This window comes from Cygnus olor, chromosome 22, assembly GCF_009769625.2.
Source record: "Cygnus olor isolate bCygOlo1 chromosome 22, bCygOlo1.pri.v2, whole genome shotgun sequence".
NCBI lineage: Eukaryota > Metazoa > Chordata > Aves > Anseriformes > Anatidae > Cygnus > Cygnus olor.
The window spans coordinates 7,522,107-7,541,000 of NC_049190.1; the positions used below are offsets into that span (position 1 = coordinate 7,522,107).

General features: G+C 51.3%; 2 protein-coding genes across 6 annotated transcripts in view; one reads left to right on the plus strand and one right to left on the minus strand.

The window, feature by feature from the left end:
- The first annotated feature begins 223 nt into the window (after positions 1 to 223).
- Positions 224 to 17,930, plus strand: FEZ1 (fasciculation and elongation protein zeta 1). 2 transcript variants are annotated; one of them, XM_040534218.1, is made up of 10 exons: positions 224 to 307; positions 3,136 to 3,430; positions 7,526 to 7,622; positions 8,881 to 8,970; positions 9,606 to 9,825; positions 11,451 to 11,725; positions 13,218 to 13,298; positions 13,701 to 13,776; positions 14,568 to 14,633; positions 15,625 to 17,930. In XM_040534218.1, the coding sequence occupies exons 2-10, from the start codon at positions 3,156 to 3,158 to the stop codon at positions 15,639 to 15,641; spliced, it is 1,197 nt and encodes a 398-aa protein (XP_040390152.1). In that variant the 5' UTR covers positions 224 to 307; positions 3,136 to 3,155; the 3' UTR covers positions 15,642 to 17,930. The 2 variants fall into 2 exon arrangements, with proteins under 2 accessions (XP_040390152.1, XP_040390153.1); XM_040534219.1 differs by having other exon boundaries at positions 11,454 to 11,725.
- PKNOX2 (PBX/knotted 1 homeobox 2) overlaps positions 16,759 to 18,894 on the minus strand; it is an 88,003-nt gene continuing 85,867 nt past the window's right edge. For all 4 annotated transcript variants that reach the window (XM_040534214.1, XM_040534217.1, XM_040534215.1 and 1 more), the window contains one exon: positions 16,759 to 18,394. In XM_040534214.1, the coding sequence (XP_040390148.1) occupies positions 18,144 to 18,394 (251 nt within the window). In that variant the 3' untranslated portion in view covers positions 16,759 to 18,143. The remainder of the gene's footprint in view (positions 18,395 to 18,894) is intronic.

Consider the following 18,894-nt stretch of genomic DNA (forward strand, 5'->3'; position numbering starts at 1 on the left):
CGACCCCCAAAAAGACTGGGGACCTCTGCTGCGGCTGCGAGGAGGGGGAGAAGGAGGAAGATGAAGCCGGGGGGAGTGAGGATGCAGGTGAGGATGAGGGGGAGGAAGACGGGGGTGGGGGGAGGATGCAGCCGGGGGCTCTGCTGGCCCCGCTCCCCCCTCCCCTTGCCCTTCCCCGGGGGGGGGGCGGGCGGCTACGCTCCTGATGACGTCACCCCCACCCCCCCTCCCGGATCGGCGCGTGCGTAGCTCGTCCCCCGCCCCCCCCCCAGACCCCTCCCGGCGCGCGGAGGATGCGGGGACGCAGGTGGGTGCGGGGACGGGGGGCACAGAGCACCCCCCCCCCCCCCGGGGTGCGCTGCGGGCAATGCGGAGTTCATGGGGCCGCACGGGCTGGGGGGGGGGATTTGGGGTGCAGCCGGGGGGGGGGTTACCACGGGGGGGGGGCGCGCGGGGCGTTGACATTGCATGGAAGCGCGGGGGGGGGGGGGGGGTTGCTTTTGGGGTGCAGCTCGGTGCTTTGCGCCCCCCACCCCACCCTGGGGGAAGGCGTGCGTTGCGGGGTGCAGCGTTGCGGGGAGGGGCTGGGGGGGGAGCATCGAGGGGCGAGCTCGCGGGGGCGAGGGGGGGGGCGACTCGCACCGCAGCGGTGCATGGGGGGGTGCCCCCTTTCCTACCACCCCACCCCCACCCCCGGGGCTGGGGGGTGCGTTGGGCGTTGCGGGCCGTGCACAAGGTGTGGGGGGGTGCAGCCCGGCGGGGCGATGCGCCGTGGTGCGTTGTGGGAGGGGGGGGCTTCTTCGCGGGGGTGGGGGGCACCAGGACGCTGCGTGCCCCGGGGGTGCCCGATGCGCATCAGCATCCATGCAGGGGTGGTGCACTGTGCGCTGCGCACGCGCTGCACGGGGAGGGGGGGCATGAAGCAGGGGGAGGTGATTTGGGGCTGTGGAGGCGTTTTGGGGTGCATTGGGGGTGGTAGGTGCAGGGGGCGCATGCACAGAGCTGCACGTATGGGGGGGTTGCTGGCAGGGGGCGTGCATGCGCAGTGCACGGGTGCAGGTGTGTGCATGCAACGGGGAGCTCGGGGTGGAGGCAGACAAGGGAGTGGATGTGAAGGGTGCACGGGGCACACGTACAGTGCGTGGGATGGGGCTGCATGCATGTACAGCAGCGCTTGCATGTACAGCAGTGCATCCATGTACAGTGGTGCACACACAGGGAGGCACGTGTGTGTGCAGTGTGTGCTCGCACCCCTGTGCATGCAAACACTTTGCACGTACCCCCTGAGCATGCATGCGCCTTCACACACACACATCCATAAGGGTGCACCCCATGCCTGTATGTGCGCACTGTGCCTGCATGCTCAGGGCTGCACGTGTGCAGAGCCGCAGGCAGGCACAGGAGGTAGCTGCTCAGTGCACACATCTGAGGCACAACATCACCCGTGGGTGTGCATGTCCCTGGTGAATGCGTGCAGCGGTGTGTGTGTGTGCATGCATGGGGACACGTGTGTGTGGAGGTGTGCGCATATGTGCACAGGGTTCATTTACATCTGTGTGTGCATGTACCCCTTGCACATGTGCACCCTGACACTCATGCACCCCCCAAAATGCATGCAGCACATGTATGCACAGTGCACAGGTGCACCCTCATGTGCATATGCCCCTGTGCAGGTGTGCCCCCCTCCAGACGTGGGGGTGCACGCATGCACAGGGGTGTGTGCCTACAGGATGCTTATGGGATGCTACTAAGATGCTACCAGGGGTTTACTAAAATGCCATTAGGATACAGTGAAGATAGTGCTAGGGTACTTCCTGGATGGCACTAAGGTACTGGCAGGATACTATGTGGAGGCTATGTAGGTACTGTGAGAACACCAGTAAGGTACTATATGGAGTAGGGCACAACCAGGATGCTGTCAGAACAGTGCTGAATTATTACCAGGATCTTTCCTGGGATGATAGTGCAATACTATTGGGGCATTAGGAAGGTGCCACTGGGGTAGTGCTAACATACCTTCAGGGTACTCTCAAGATACTACAAATGATAGCGTGTAGTGATACTACAAAAGATGCTTTTGGTGTAATAACATGGCAGGACTAGGACATTCTCAGGATACTACCAGGATCTTACTGAGATACAGTGGGCACACTAGTAAGATTATCAGGACCTTATAAAGTACCACCACGATACTTTCAGGACTCTACTAGTAATTTATTGCTAGAATCCTATCAGGATACTACTGAGATTCTGTCGGGGCACTACTAAGATATTACTAGGATATTATTGGAACTCTACAAAAATGCTTTCAGCACATTGATAAGACACTATGAAGGTACTACTGAGATATCAGTAGAATATTCACAGGAAAGCACTAAAATAATAGATATATGGATTTTACATTGCACTACTGAGATACTGTCAGGACACTGCTAACATACCAGCCATATACTGTTAGGATCCTATCAGGTACTACTGTCATACTTTCAGGACACTATTAAGATATGACCAGGATGCTATCAGGATGCTCCTGACATAGAGTCAGGGTACTGCTATGATACTGTCACAACACTGATAAGGTGCTTTCAGTACAGAACTCAGTTTTTAGTAGGATGCTGTCAGGATGCTACTAGGGGGGATACTTCTGAGATACTACTAGGGAATGAGAAAAAGTAGTGGTAAGGTGCTTCTGGCATACTATCGGGGCAACACTTGAGCTTAGGATACTGTCAGAACATTGCTGATACTAGTATGATACTTTGATGCCACTACTAAGGTACTAGTGATATAGTAGGAGGATACTACTGAGATACTAAAAGTTCGGTAATAAAGCTGGTGATGTGATACTGTTGACTTACTGTCAGGGTAGCAGTAAGATACTCTGGGGGCTTTTAAAATACTTTGCTACTAATAGTGTTGGGATAGTACTTAGAGACAATCAGCATATTACTATAGCGCTACTAAGATGCTATGAAGACAGTAGTAAGATGCTGTAGGGATGCTGCTAAGTTACCCCTGGGACACTACTAGCCCTGTACTGGGATTACAGCCAGCGCAGCGCAAGCAAAGGGAATTGGGAGCCCAGCTGGCGTGACCCTGAGCAGCAGGAGCCTCACAGGTGCCCTCTCCCCACAGCTAAGGCGGGGGCAAGGAGGATGGAGGCACCCCTGGTAAGCCTGGAGGAGGAGTTCGAGGAGGGGCCCGGGGACGATGGGGGAACCCCCCGGCGCACTGCGGACCCAGCGCTGGCCGAGCTGGAGAGCTTCTCAGCTGAGATGATGAGCTTCAAGTCGATGGAGGACCTGGTGCAGGAGTTCGATGAGAAGCTCACTGTCTGCTTCCGCAACTACGACGCCGCCACCGAGGGCCTGGCCCCTGTGCGGGGCCGCCTGCAGGCACAGGAGGAGGAGGAACGCCTCCAGGACGAGGAGTGAGTAAGGCCCCTTCCTCCCGGGGATGCCTGCCTCCGCACCCCTGTGGAGTCTGGCTCCCCGCATTGCAGCATGGTCATGCAGTGTGCCGAAGTAATGGTGTAGTAACCTGTGAGTAAGTCCCCTTGGGGCCTGTGTGCCTTCTTGAACCCTTGAGAGGCTTCCTCCACATGCAGCCCAACCCCTTGCATCATGGCAAAGCTGTGCAGTAGCATGGAGTAGCTGTGTAGTATCCTATGAGTAGGGCACTGTTGGGCCTGCATGCCTCCTTGCAACATTATGAGATGCACACATGCTGCCCCAGCACACAAACCAGCCTCCACCACTGCAGCATGGTTAATGCAGTACATCAGAGTAACAACATTGTATCCTATGAGTAAGGCACCACTGGGGCCTATGCACTCCTTGCATGCTCACAAGATGCCCTCTGCATGCAAGTCACACCACTGCATTGCAGCATGATCATGCAACACCTTGGAGTAGCTGTGTAGTATCCTATGAGTAGGTACAGCAGGGTGCCCCATATGGCATTGCAATGGGCCACAGCAGGCCCAGGCTTTGTGAGTGCAGCAGGGGGTGGGTAAGTGTAAACTTAGAGTAAGGTGTGAGTAGGGCTCAGCCTCCTCCTTTCAACATGCAAGCAGTGCACCAAGGCGGGGCAGCCGGTCTGGGAATCTGGGGCAAAATCTGCCCAGCCTTGCCTATTTGGCCAAAAACGGTGGCATTTGCATTGAAATCTTAATTTTCCTTAGAAACCTTTTTTTGTTGTTGCAAAAATGCCATTTGGGGGCAGAATTTGCCTTTTTTTTTTTTTTTTTTAGTGGTGTTTGTCTATAAACGCCTTTCTAGTGGATTTTTTGTGTGTGTTTAATTGGGATTATTCCCCAGGCTGCAGTTCCTAATGCTGATTTTTCACCAAGCGAAGTGGTTGTTTTCAACCCCAAAGCTCCCAAATCTCTTTCTTTTCTTTTTTTTTTTTTTTTCAGAGAAAAATCAGTAGTTTTTCAGAGAAAAAATGCTTTTTGGCCTGGTGCCGGGAGCGCCGCGCTGTCGCCGGCAGCTGGCCCACGGTGCTGCTTTGTGCTGCTTATTGTGTCGTTTTGGGTCAGTTTGGGCAAAACAGGCTTTTTTTTCCCCACTCTTGAATGAGCCCTGTGTGCATGGGTGGGGGATGGGCTGTGGCCTTAAAGGCACCATTTTCCACTAATTATTAACCAATTATTGCCATAATTAACCCAGAAATCTCCTTCCGTTGCTTGCCTGGTTCTGCAAGGTGCTGTCCCTTTAAAAGCAGAAAAAAAAGGCGGATTTGGGGAATAATCACTTGCTTTTTCCTTATTTGTTGCATTTTTGCTAAAACTGGGAATATATATTTTTTTAATGTGCATTTTTGTGTATTGATTTGTGAAATATATGAATAAGGGGGAAATTAAGATCAGGCAAGGAGTGGGATGAGATGAGTTCCCAAGATGGATGTTTTTGTCGTCGGTTTGGGGCTGGGGGCATTTGGGGACGGGCGAGCTGTTTTGGGATGGTTTAGGGGGAATTGGGATGTGTGTGGATGTGGCACTGTGTTGGATGGAATGGACTAAAACTGCAGTTTGTTGTGGTGGGAAAATGGCTGGTTTTGCCTAAATTTAGGGGGGAAGGTGTCAAGACCTGGGAAAATGCATGGGGGTTGGTGTTCTAACCTTGCCTTTTCCCCCATTTTTTACCTTTTTCCCTGTGTTGCCACTTTTCAGCTCTTTTTCCCCTCTTCTCCCATATCTAGTTTTCCCTATTTTTTTTACTTAATCCCCATTTTATCCCTTTTTATCCATTTGCCCTTTTCCTCGTACTCACTTTTTTCTTACATTTTCATTTTCCTCAATTCCCTTCCCCCCATTTTTCCCTTTTATCCCTTTTCTCCTTCTTTTTCCCATTTTCCTCCTTCCACTGTCTAACCTCATTCTCCACTTTCCCAATTTTCCTTTTTTCCCACTTTTCTCTACTTTGCCATTTTCCCCTTTTTTGCCTCTTTTCTCATTTCTTTCCATTTCCCGTCTTTTATTCCCATTGTCCCTTCCATTTTTCTGCCTTTTCCTCCTTTTTACCTCTTATATCTTTTTTTTCTCTTTTCTTCGTTTTCCCTTTTTCTCCCCTCTACCTTCCCTCTCCTTTTCCCCATGCACCTTTTGTTTTGGTGAAATAGGGCAAAATTGGTCCAGCCCTGCGGGGGAATATGGGGCACACACATCAGTGGTGCAGAAGAGGTGGCAGGGGGCTCCAGACAGCTGCTGCATAAAGGCCATGGTTTGGGGTGGTTAGGGCAGTTTTGTGGAGTAACTTGCCGTATTTCAGGGCCATGTTTCATATATTTTTTTCTAGATTTTTTTTTTGTCTGTTTCAGTTCATTTTGGAGTGTTAGATGAATTTTGGGGTGTTCCATTCCAGGGCTGTTTTGCGGGGTGGCTCCAGGCATTTCACTGCTGTGTTCTTGGGCAGCAAATCAGTGTATTTTGGGAGGCTTTGAGGTTTTTTTTGTTTGTTTGTTTGTTTGTTTTCAGGGTATCACAGTTGTGTTTTGGGGTGTTCCAGGGCAGTTTTGGAGGGTTTCAGGGCATCAGGGCAGTGAATCTGGACAGTTTTGCTGTCACTTGGTGCAGTTTTGGGTTATTTCAGAGCAGTATTTTTGGGTGTTCCAGGTCCAATTTTGGGGGAATTTCAGGGCAGTTTTGGAGGTGATTTAGTTTTTTTTTTTCAGGGTTTACAGTTTGGGGTGCTTCAAAAGGGCATTTTGGGGCACTATGGGGTGTTGTGGCTGCATTTTGAGGCATTTCAGCATGATGCAGGACAGCATTTTGGGGGAGTTTTGAAGCATTTTGGACATTGCAGAAGCTTTTCGGGGTGTTGCGTTTCTATCATTGTCTTTTGGGGCAGTTGGAGATGTTCTGGAGCAGTGCAGTGGCATTTTGGGGTATTTCAGAACAGTGTTTTGGTGCTTCCAGAACAGATTTCTGAGGCATTCTAGAAATCATTTTAGTTTTAGGGCAACATTTCAGGACATCATTTTTTGATTCTTTTAAGAGTGGCATTTTGGGGTATTTTGGGGTGTCAGGGCAATATGTTGGGGCACTTGAGAGTGTTTTGGGATGCTGTTAAGGGATAGAATTTTAAGATATACAAAGGTGTTCTGGTGCAGCATTTTGGGGCATTTTGGAGCATTTCAGGGCAGTGTTTCAGAACAGCATTTTGTGAAATTTCTGGGTGTTCAAAGGTTGTGTATTGGAACATTTTGGGGCATTTGAGAATATTTGTGGTTTTTTCGGGGTGGTGTTTGGGAGCATTCCAGGGTGGCACTTTGGGCCATTTTGCAGTATCTTGCTTTTGGGGGCATTTGGGCGTAATGTTTCAGGATGACATTTTGGGACATTTCAGTGCATTTGGGTGGGGTTGGGTTGATGCATTTTGAGGCATTTCATGGTATTTTGGAGCATTTTGGGCAGTGTCTCTGTGGAGCATTTTGGGGTGTTCCAGAGCAGCATTTTGAGATCCTTTGGGGCTTTTCAGAGTGTCTTGGGACATCTCAGGGCTTTGAGGCAGTGTTTTAGTGCAGCATTTTGGAGCATTTCTGGGGCTTTAGGGACTTTCAGTTTTTTGGGGGGACATTTCAGGGCATCAGGGCAATGTTTTGGGGTGGTATTTGGGGATATTTAGGAGTGATTTAGGATGGCGTTTTGGGGTGTTTGGGGTCATTCAGAGCATTGCTGTGGCCTTTTGGGGGTAAAGTTACAAAATGGTGTCTTGGGGGCATCACAGGTGTTGGGGTACTTTGGGATATTTCAGGGCAGTATTCCAGAATGATATTTTGGGATGTTTTAGGGTGTTCTGAGGCAGCATTTGGGGTGCTTTGGGATGTTTTGTGCATCTGAGTGACGTTTCAGGTTGTTTCCAGGCATCATTTTGGGGCATTTCTGGGTGTTCTGGGGCTGCATTTGGGGCTGCTTTGAGGCGTTTCGTCATGGCATTTCAGGATGGCTGTCTGGGACGCAGTGCTTCTTTGGGGCATCTTGGGCCATTTTGGCAATTGCCGCTCACCACCCACCTCCCTGCAGGGTCTGGGACGCCCTTACTGATGGCTTCGCCCCCCGGGACTCCCCCCGACCCTGGCTGCACCCTGAAGCTGAGGCCCCCGATGGCACCGACCCCCAGGTATGGCTGTGGCACTCTTAACACCCCAAAACCCTCCTGTCCCCACGTGACCCCCAGTGATGATTGACAGTTGTCAATCAACCCCAAGGCTTAGCGACCATCAGGGAGGGAGCTGAGCCAGGGTGCTTCAGACCACCCAGAAATGGTGTATATGGGGGGGCTGTTCTTTCATGCAGTACCAATGACAATTGCACTAAACCGGTCAAGATTAAGTGCTTGGTTTGGCAATCTGGTCCCTGCCAATCTGTCCCTAAGCTGGGGGTAAGGTGGTGTATTTTGGAGGGAGAAAATAGCGTTTACTTCTTTGTAGTGAGTTTGTGCTGTGAGTAGCTGTGTTTGGGATTGTGGGAGGGCAGTAAAAATGTCCCCAAACCCACTGAATTAAGCCCATTTGGATGTCACACAACCTGTCACTAGAGAAGGCGGGAGAAAGTCCATTTCTTGGTTTATTTTCTGCTAAAAAAAAAGCAAAATAACCTTTGAAAGATAGTAAAAAAGATGTCTCCCCATCCAACATCTTCGTTGTTCACCCCCGTATCCAGCATCCCTCTCCGACATCTCCCTGCCTAATGTCCCCATCCAACATCTCCATCCAGCCTCTCCCCATTTAACGTTTCCATCCCATGTCCAACATCTCCCCTTCCAACGTGTCTGTTATCTCTCCATCCAACATCTCTTTCTGACATCCCTCTGCTTCTCTCAGTCCAATGTCTCCACCCAATGTCTCCCCATCCAGTGTCCACATCCATTGGCTTCTTCCATTCCCCTCCAATATCTCCCTATCATCTCCCCATCCAATGTCTCCATGCAACATCTCTACGTGCTGTATCTTCATCAAACTTGTCCCCATCCATCATTTTCACCCAACATCACCATATGAAGTCCCTGTCCAACATCATCTCCCTGTCCGACATCCCCACCCAGCATTTCTATCCAACACACGGCTGTCTGGTGTCCCTATCCAGTATCCTCAAATGAGGTTTCCATCTAACATCTCCTAAGGCAACGTCTCCATCCAACACCCTGATCCAGTGTCTCCCATCCAAAGTCTCCCTGTCCTACCTCCCCATCCAGCATCTCCCCATCCGTTGTCTCCATCCAATATCTCCCCAATGCATACCCTGCAGGTAGCGCGTCCCCAGAGCTGTGGCTCCCTGGCAGCTCTCCCCATGAGCTGTGGGGGCCATGTCTGTGTCTGTGCCTGCACCAGGCAGTGTCCATGGTGCCACCGGGGCCACCCAGCTTGTGTCTCCTGCAGCTTTGTGAGAAGGAAGAGGAGGAGGAGCTTGCTGAGAGGAGCGAGCATGACTCAGGCATCAATGAGGAGCCACTGCTGACGGCTGAGCAGGTACCCTCAGCCCCTGTGGGTACCCAAACATCGAAGTGTGCCCATAACACTGGGCTCGCATCCCCCAGGACAGCCTCAGCCGACCCCAGCCCCATGGCTGTATGCTCAAGGTGCAAAAAAGGCCACATCCCATCATTTTGGAACGCTGTCCCCTCCCTGTGGGCAGGGGTGCAGGACACGGATGTGGGTTGCAAGGGGGAAGCCATATGCAGACGTACAGATGGGATGTGTGGGATACACAGTTGGAAATGGGGGTGCTGAAGTGGGGTGTGGGGTTTGGGTGCAGATGGGGATGTAGGGTGCACATACAAGATGTGAATGGACAGCACAGTGCAGGTGCAGGATACCCATGTAGTGCGCAAGGTGCAGGTTTGGACTGTGGGGGGCAGATGGAGGGTGTGGGGACAAGTACGGGGTGCAGGATGGAGGATGCAATGTAGGGTGTAGGGAGCGGGATGCAGGCGTAGGTAAGGGATGCAGCTGCAGGATTCGTGGTGCAGACGTGAGATGGTGCAGCACGGTGCGGTGAAGGTGGAGGGTGCAGGCAGCAGGGTGCAGGTGCAAGACAAGTGCAGGGTGCAGGTATGGGATGAGGTGGGGTGCAAAGTGCAACTGGAGGGCACAATGCCCCACAGGTCATCGAGGAGCTGGAGGAGCTGATGCAGAGTTCGCCTGACCCTGAGGCTGACCCTGACGGTGATGAAGATGAGGAGGAGGAGGAGGAGGAGGAGGAGGAGGAGGAGGAAGCTGAGGCTGATGCAGAGGGTGATAGTGGTGGTGGGGGCATGGAGCCCATCCTCCTGCGTGAGCTGCACACTTTCTCCCCCACCTTCAACAACAACTGCTCCCATGAAGGTACGGCCAGCAAGACCCAGGCCAGTCCCTTTTTGGGGGAAATTCCCACCAAATTGGGCAAACAAATCTCTCCAGGTTTCAGGGCTGGCTGGACCCAGTGTTTAAGCACTGTTTGGTCAGGAGGGGGCTCTTATAAAAAAATAAGCCCACGGAGATCTTGCTTTTAGTGTTGCATTAAGTGCACCCTGCGTGTCACCAAGCACACCACACATTTTGCAGAGTATCTCCTGCATTGTGCATTGTACTAAATGCCTTTTGCTAAATGCATGTAGTGCATTTCTCTAAAACATTTTGCAAAACACTGTGCCATTCATTAAATGTGCTATACCTTGCACTGTTACCACCATCTTTTCTCCATGTATACCAAGCATTTTGCTAAACATACTATGCAGTTCATTAAATAACCTGTGTATTTTGCAAAAATGTCTTATGTGTCCTGCGCTCTTGCATCCTGCATTTCAGTAACTGCACTTTCCTCATGACACAATGCATGTGACTGCATGCAGCAGACTCTTCTCTGATCTGTGGATGGTACATTTTCCTGATTTCACTGTGCATTTTACTGAATGTTTTGCGCACCTCCCTGAATGCACTGTGCCACTAAATGCACTGTGCACCATCCATAATGTGTAGAAAACTTTTTGGTGCTTTTCAGTAATTGCACTAGGTTTTTTCCCCCTTAAAGCACCATGCATGCATTTCACTAACTGCATGGAGAGTTTCATTAATCTCATCGGGCATTTTGCTAATTGCTCTGTGTATTCCCCTAATTGCACATAGTACATTTCAGTTATTGCACCATGCGTGTCAGTAATTGCACCAAGCAACTCTGTAATTGCTCTGGGCATTTAATTTATGACACTGGGCATTTCAATAATTGTACTGTGACAGTGTTGGGTGTTCCAATAAATGCACTGTGCATCTTCATAATCACAACACATTAAAAAAGTTTCAATGTGCATTTCACTAATTGCACTGTACATTTCATTAATTGCCTCTGTGGAATTTTACTAAATGTAGTGTGTGTTCAAATAATGCTTGTCACTAATTGCACCATGTGTTTCACTAATGCACTATGCCTTTCACTGATTGCACCAGGAATATCACTGACTCCTCTGTGCATTGCACTAATTGCAACAAGCATACCAATAACTGCACGGGGCATTGCCACATCGCACTGTGCATTGCACTAATTGCAACAGGCATCCCAATAACTGCACTGGGCATTGCCGAATCGCACCGTGCATTGCACTGATTGCACTAGACATTGCTGTATCGCACCATGCATTGCACTAACTGCACTGGGCATTGCCGAATTGCACTGTGCATTGCACTAATTGCACTGGTCATTGCTGTATCGCACCGTGCATTGCACTAACTGCACTGGGCATTGCTGTATCGCGCCATGCATTGCACTAACTGCACTGGGCATTGCCGAATTGCACTGTGCATTGCACTAATTGCACTGGTCATTGCTGTATCGCACCGTGCATTGCACTAATTGCGCTGGACATCTTACCATGTGCACTGGGTGGCCCAGTAATTGCAGCGTGCATGTCACTAATGGTGCAGTGCATTTTGCAATCGTGCAATGCGTGTCCTGTCTCTAACCGCCCCGCCGGCAGCAGGGCTGGAGCAGCTCTCAGCCGGGGAGCTGGTGGCGGCGGCGGGGCGGGCGGAGGCGGCGAGCCGGGCGCTGTCGGCGGAGCTGGTGGCACAGCTGGCGCGGCGGGACGAGCTGGCCTTCGAGAAGGAGGTGAAGACGGCGTTCATCGGGGCGCTGCTGGCGGTGCAGGGGGAGCAGCGGGAGCAGCGGGAGGCCGCTCGGCGCCGCCGCCGTGACCGGGGGCTGAGCCTGCAGGGGGGGCGCCCCGAACGCGGGGGACACATGCCCAGGAAGGTGGGAGATGCGGCGGCCGTGGGGAGGAGACGCAGGGGGACGGGGGAATGTGGGAATGGGAGGACATGGGATGGGAAGGGCATCCATGGGATCCTGGGGATGTCGGAATGGGATATGGGGACGGGACAGGGAAACATGGGGACATGGGACGGGATGTGGGGACATGGGACAGGGTGCGGTGATGATGGGATGGGATGGGATGGGATGGGATGGGATGGGATGGGATGGGATGGGATGGGATGGGATGGGATGGGATGGGGGGATGTAGGATCTTGGGGATGTGGGGATACAGTGACAGAGGGTGGTGAGCATGGGGGAAAAGGGGACGGGATTCAGGGAATGTAGGGGTGAGATACAGGGACAGGGGGACATGGGAGGATGTGGGATCTGGAAGATGTTGGAATGGGATGTGGGGAAGTGGGGACGAGGAGGTGGGATGGGGGGACATGGCCACAGGGGACTGTGGAGACATGAGATAGGGTGGGATAGGATGAGGGGGATGTAGAATCCTGTAGATCTGAAGATAGGTTGTGGGGATACGGGAACAAGGAGCTGGGGACAGGGGGACATGGGATGGGATGGGGGACCACAGGTTCCAGGAGATGTGGGGATGGGATGATGGGACAGGGGGAGGTAGGATCAGGGGGACACGGGCTCCCAGGGATGTGGGGATAGGGGATTTGGGGACATGGGGACAGGGGCAGATAGGGACAAAGGGATATGGGATGGGATGGGATGGGATGGGATGGGATGGGATGGGATGGGGGACATAGGATACTTGGAATAAGAGGAATACAGGGGAAGGTGGGAACATGGGGACATGGTATGGAACAAGGTGATATAGGAGAGGGGGAGGTGGGGACATGGGGCTAGGTGGATGAGGAATGGGATGGGATGTAGATATAAAATGGGACAGGGATGTGGAATGGGGGGACTTGGGATGAGGGCACATGGAATGGGGACGACATGGGACAGGATGGGGAGACATGGGACAGGGGCATGTGGGGATGGGATGTGGGGATATGGGGACTGGGGAGGTGGGGACAGGGGGACATGGGATGGGATGGTTGGACACAATCCAGGAGACGTGGGAATGTGATGGTGGGACATGGAATGGGGGGACATGGGAAGGAATGGGGGCACATGGGATTGGGGAGGTAGGAACTTAGGGACGGCATGGGGGGACATGAGGTTGGGCAGATGGGATGAGGGACAGGAGACGTGGACAATGCGTATGGGACAGGGAACATGAAGGGGTGGGATGGGAATGTTGGGATGGGGGGACATGGGACATGGAGAGGACACATGGAAATGGGGATGTGGGGGCAGGGGGATGTGGGGACGGGGGGCCACAGGGATAGAGGGGAGGGGGGACAGCAGGGCATGGGACAAGTACATGGTGGGGACAGGGATGTGGGTCAGGGAGATGGGGACATTGGTGCCGAGGGAGGCGTGCAGGTGCCCGGGAGGTGACGGGGTGACGCGTCCCCAGCGCTTCAGCATGGAGGGCATCTCCAGCATCCTGCACTCCAGCCTGCGCCAGACCTTCGGCCCTGCCACCAACGAGAAGCAGGTGCTGCCTTTTTCCCCCCAAATCGCCCAGATCTGTCCCCTTTCACCTGCCCTCTTGCACACCCTATTTCCCTGCATCCCCCAAACCCCATTTTCCCCTTTTAAAAAATTTTTTAATCTTAAGCTTTGCAACACACTTCTCCCTGCTCTGCAAATCCACCTTGCAAAATCATCCTTTTTCATCCACAAAATCCTCCCTTTATGTTTGGGCAGTTTTTGCAGCATCCAAATAATTCAATAGCCCCCAAATGTCTGCAAATTAAATGTGATTGCAGGAAAGTTGCAGACACTTTGCATTTGTGCTTTCATGCCAATTTGGTGCAATTTGCATCATCGAGATGAACAAAAATTTATAGTTTTGTGGCATGAAGGTGTTTCTGCAGTGATTTTTTCTGTTTTGCAGTACCTGAACACAGTGATTCCTTATGAGAAGAAGGGATCGCCCCCCTCCGTTGAGGACCTGCAGATGCTCACCAACAGTGAGTCCTCGCTTGGGCAGTCATTTTGCATCAGAATCAGCCATTTTGCATTGCTGCAAGACGGCCGATTTGGGGCACAAATATACATTGCTGCAGCACCTGTGATTTTTGCATTGTTGTAACACAGCCAGTTTTGGTTGCATCGTTGTAGCGCAGGCGGTTTGAGGTGCAACCAGCCATGTAACACCATTGCAACACAGCTGATTTGAGGGGAAAACACCCATTTGCATCACGGCAGTACAGCTGCTTTGGGTCACAATCGCCATTTTACATCAATGCAGCATTGACAATTTTGGGGCACAGTTGTCTGATGTGCAGCACTGTGGAAAAACCAATCTGGGGTGAAAATACCTCTTTTGCTTTGTGCCAACACGGCTGATTTGGAGCACAGCTGTTTTTTGCATCACTGTAGTCCAGCCACAGTGGCGGACCCACTTTGCAACCCCCAACACGGCCTATTTGTGGTAAAATCGCCCATTTTGCATTGTTGTGCCCTGGCCTATTTGGGGTACAATCACCCATTTTGCATCACTGCAGCACAGCTGATCTGCAGCAAGCCCCCATTTTTACACCCTACACCAGTGCCAATTTGGGTGTGAAACACCCATTCTGCATCACCCCAGACTGGCTGATTGGGGGGTGAAAAATGCTCATTTTGGATACTGCCATGCTTGGTGCATTGTGGGAGACTCTGTCCGTGTCTCTGGTGACTTTTGGGACAGAGAGGGGGAATTTTGGAGGAGCATGTGGGGGCACAGGGGCTGGGCTCACGGCACTATTCCCCCTCGCAGTCCTGTTTGCTATGAAGGAGGGGAACGAGAAGGTGCCCACACTGCTGACGGATTACATCCTCAAAGGTACCTGCTGACCCTGCACATCCCCTGTGCATCCTCCGTACAGCCCCCGCACATTCCCTGTTTATCCTTGTGCATCCCTTGAGCATCCCTCATGCATATCCCACACATACCCTATGCACCCCTCATGCATTTCCCAGGTATCCTTTGTGCATGCTTGTGCCACTGTGCATCCACCACGCTTCCCTTCTGCATCTCCTGTGCATCCTTTTTGCATGCCCTGCTCATCCCTCATGTATCCCCATGCATCCCTTACTCGTCTCCTGTGCATCCTGTGTGCATGCTTAAGGCCTGCAGGCCTTATGCATCCTCATGCACCCTCGTTGTCCGTTCTCCTTCATCCCCCTTGCACCCTTACGTTGTCCTTCTGCATCTTTCATGCACCTTCATGAACATCTCCTGTGCCTCCCTCCTTTTCATCCCTTGTGCATCCCCATTCATCCCATCTGCTAGGCATCTGTTGTACATCCCCTGTGTACCCTTTGCACCATCATCTGCCCCTTGCATATCCCCTGTGTCCCCTCATGCACCTCTTGTGCATGCCTTGTGCATTCCTCCTGCATCCCTTTCATGTTCCTCCCACATCCCCTGTGCATCCCATTTGCAGCCACTGTGCAACCTCATGCAGCACTCATGCATGCTTGTGTACCCTTGTGCATCCTAGTGCACCTGTGCTCATGCATCCTTCGTGCACACTCATGCACTCTCGTGCATACTTGTGCATGTGAGTCCCTAAGTATGCTTGGGCTCCCCTGTGCACCCCCACGCATTTGCGCATACTTATGTGTCCTCATGCAACCTGGTGCACGCTCACGCATCACTGTGCACCTTTACAACCCTTGTGCATCTCTGCATGCTAGTGCACTCTTGTGCCTCCTGGTGCAAGCCTGTCCATCGTTGTGCACCCCTGTCTGCTTGTGCATCGTCATGCAGCCCAGTGCAGCCTTGTGCACACCCGTGCACTGGCAAACGCCCACGGCCTCTCTCTTTGCAGTGCTCTGCCCAACCTGATGTGGCGCTGCCCTTGAGCTCCCCCCACCCCGGCGCCCCCCCAAAATGGGGGCCAAACACAAGGAAAACAGGTCGCCTGCGGCCCCCCTGCCCCACGCTCCCCCCCCCCACCTTTGCACAGCTGGGAAATAAATAATTTGTTTCATTAATTAAGCAACTGTCCTCCAGTATCTTCTTTCCCTGCCTACAACGCTCACCGTGTTTTCCAGCTTTTAGATAGAAAAACATGCTTTTTGTAGAAAATGCCAAGGAGGAAACTGCTGTGAGGCTCATGAATATTCAGCATTTTGCAAAATATGCACATTTTGGCTAGTGAGCTGCTGGGTGCTCGTTAGGACATGGAAGAAGGTGGGAGCTTCCATTCTGGGGAGAACCAATCAGATTTGGGGAGTGTTGCTCATTTTGGGTGAGAGTCACTAGTTTGGGGCTACTTTCTTTTTTGGAGAACATATTCTATTTTGGGGGTGCAGCCATCATTTTGAGTCAACTTGTCTTACTCAGGGGGGAAGGCACTATGGGGAGTTTCACTCATTTATGGGAGCATCAATTGCTTTTGAGAGTCACACATTTTGGGGAACATCACTCTTTTGGGGGGGAGTAACTCATTTCTTGAGAAAAACACTTTGGGGAAAATCACTAATTTGGGGAACATCCCTCCTTTTTGGGGAACATCATTCAGTCATTTTGGTGCACATTGCTTATTTTGAGGAAGCATAACACATTTCAGGGAAACATCATCCATTTTGGGCTGGGACATCCATTTGGGGGCATATTGCATATTTGGAGGAGTATAATGCATTTTGGGGGAAAGTCACCCATCTGGGGGGTGCATTGTTCACACTGAGGGCAAACCACTCCATTTTGGAGCTCTTTAGGGAAGCCTCACTTCCCTAAAGGGGGGGTGCATCACTGTTGTGCACGTAGGAATCCTTTTTGGGTTGCATCACTCATTTGTGGGCTTAGGGTAAGTTACCCATTTTGGGGGAGATTCACCTATTTGGGTTCTGGGTGAATTGCCTGTTTTGGGGGGGGGGGGGGGTTACTCACCCATTTTGGGGTTCCTCTACAGCCCCCCCCAGAAGAAGCTGACAATAAAATACAGCTGCAAAACCTCATCTCTTAGTACTTTATAATAAATGGACATGAATTAATACTAAATTACAATGAATCCTTTATGAAATTATGGATTACATTCACGCCAGATCAGTATCGAAAAATAGGCTTTTCTGCCCATTGCATCACTTTGTTGCTGCAGCTGTTTTTTCTGTGGCTGCTGTTTCTTCTCAACTCCTCAAGAGCCAAAAGAAGGACAAAAATGGCAATTGTTGCAGCCGCCCAAATCCTTCCTTACTACAGAAGGACAAACCCCGCAGTTATGGGGAAGAACCTGCAGAAAAAAACTTTTGTTTCCCCCCCACGGTACAAAAAGCCCCTGTGTCACCTGGGCTGCTTTTGTCTCACATTTTAAGGCAAAATTTGCCCTTTTACTATCATTCAGAAGTCTCCAAATGAATTGCTTTTGTAGAGCTGCCCTCCCTGATACCTCATTCAGGTCACTTGGGGGTGAGAAACCCAATGTTTTCCTGTGCAGGTGGATGATACTGGGGAGAAATCATCTTTTCAGCAACCATACTGAATTTCCTTCCTCCCGGGCAAAGCCTGGGGTTCACTACTCAACTTTGGGTGAAAGTATGTGGATTTTTTTTTAACCATTTTTCCCTTTTTGGTACCAAAGCACCCTGGGAAGGTCTCACTCCTGGCAGGTTTTGCCCAACTTTGCATCTAGTCTCAGCCCTTAAGGAAAAGGGTGTGTTTTTTTTTTTCCAGATTTGATGGGTTTTTAGCACATAAATTAAAGAGTTCAGGGGAGCTTTCTCCCTTTTCCAGAAAGTCACGTATGGAGTCACCAAATGGCCATGACACTGGAGGTTTGGGCAATCCAGTGGGTCAAGAGTGTGAAACTTTCCTCAAATCTGATCTGAAGCAGAATTTGCACTCAGCAATTTTTTCCCACCTGCTGATATTTATGCCTGTGAGTGATCTTTTCTGGGGAAGTCTTCCCAAAAAAACATCAGTCCTGGTTTTTTTTTTTTTTTTTTTTTTTTTGCACCAAGAAATCCAAGAGGATGCAGCAGCCCACAGTGAAAAAAAACGTGTTACCCCATGGCATCCAAGCATTGTGGGCATAACATCTTCCACTAAAAATGCTTTCCTCACCAAAAACGAAGGGCAAAGGGGGAAAACAAGGATAAAACTTGGAAAAAAAACAAAAAACAAAACAAAACAAAAATCCGGCCACAATATGTGCCTTGTAAACGCATGTCCTTCACTTCCACGCGCTGGTGTGGTGGCCCCCGTGCTCCCACAGGCAGATAGGGCACCTGTCAGTGCCTCCAATTTGCTCTTTTCTCACCAATTTGTTGCTGTTCTTGCCATTTTTTGCCATTTGGGAGGGGGGGTGTTTCTGGTGCCATCAATGATTTGAGGAGGGCGCAGAGGGAGCTACTCCAGCGAGTCACTGTGGTCCAAGCCGAGGTCAGTGCCGGGTGCAGCTGGGAGGCCACCAGGCTCTTCCTCCAGCTCCTCCTCCTCCTCTTCCTCCTCTTCCATCTCGTCCTCATCCTCCTCCTCGTCTTCCTCCTCCTCCTCAGTACCGTCTAGGGAGTCATCATGGGCCGCCAGCATGGCTTGCTGCATGGCCATGGTGGCTGTGGCTGATGACAGGGGCTGCAGGTTGTCCATGCCAAGTGGGCCTGAAATTTGAAAAATATATGTAAGGACTCCCCAGCCAACATCAAAAGGACAAAAAAAGTGCATCAACCTAGAATAACACAAGTGGAAAGCTGTATCTATGCAGAATACTCTGTAGGGTGTCCCACCTGATCCAGCCATCCCCCAAAGTCCAAACCTTAACATTTTAGCTCATGCATCTTTGCTGAATAACAGGAAACACTCATTTTTTCAGCAAGAGGATGTCCAAAATGGTTGGGAAGCTCTTCTCTTCATCTTTCTTTACCACTTCCTCATCTTCTAATCTTCTGTTCTCGTTTTCATCTTCTCCACCTTCGATGGGCAGAGGCCAATGGGATGAGGTTCAACGTAGCCAAGTGCCGGGTCCTGCACTTTGGCCACAGCAACCCCATGCAGCGCTACAGGCTGGGGGCAGAGTAACTCGAAAGCTGTGCAGAGGAAAAGGATCCGGGGGTGATGATTGATGCTCACCTGAACACGAGCCAGCAGTGTGCCCAGGTGG

Coding starts and splice junctions, on each gene's coding strand:
- FEZ1 (XM_040534218.1), top strand. CDS start 3,156: ATGGAGGCACCCCTGGTAAGCCTGGAGGAGGAGTTCGAGGAGGGGCCC. Junction 7,623..8,880: donor CCGATGGCACCGACCCCCAG/GTATGGCTGTGG, acceptor TGTCTCCTGCAG/CTTTGTGAGAAGGAAGAGGA. Junction 13,777..14,567: donor CCTGCAGATGCTCACCAACA/GTGAGTCCTCGC, acceptor TCCCCCTCGCAG/TCCTGTTTGCTATGAAGGAG.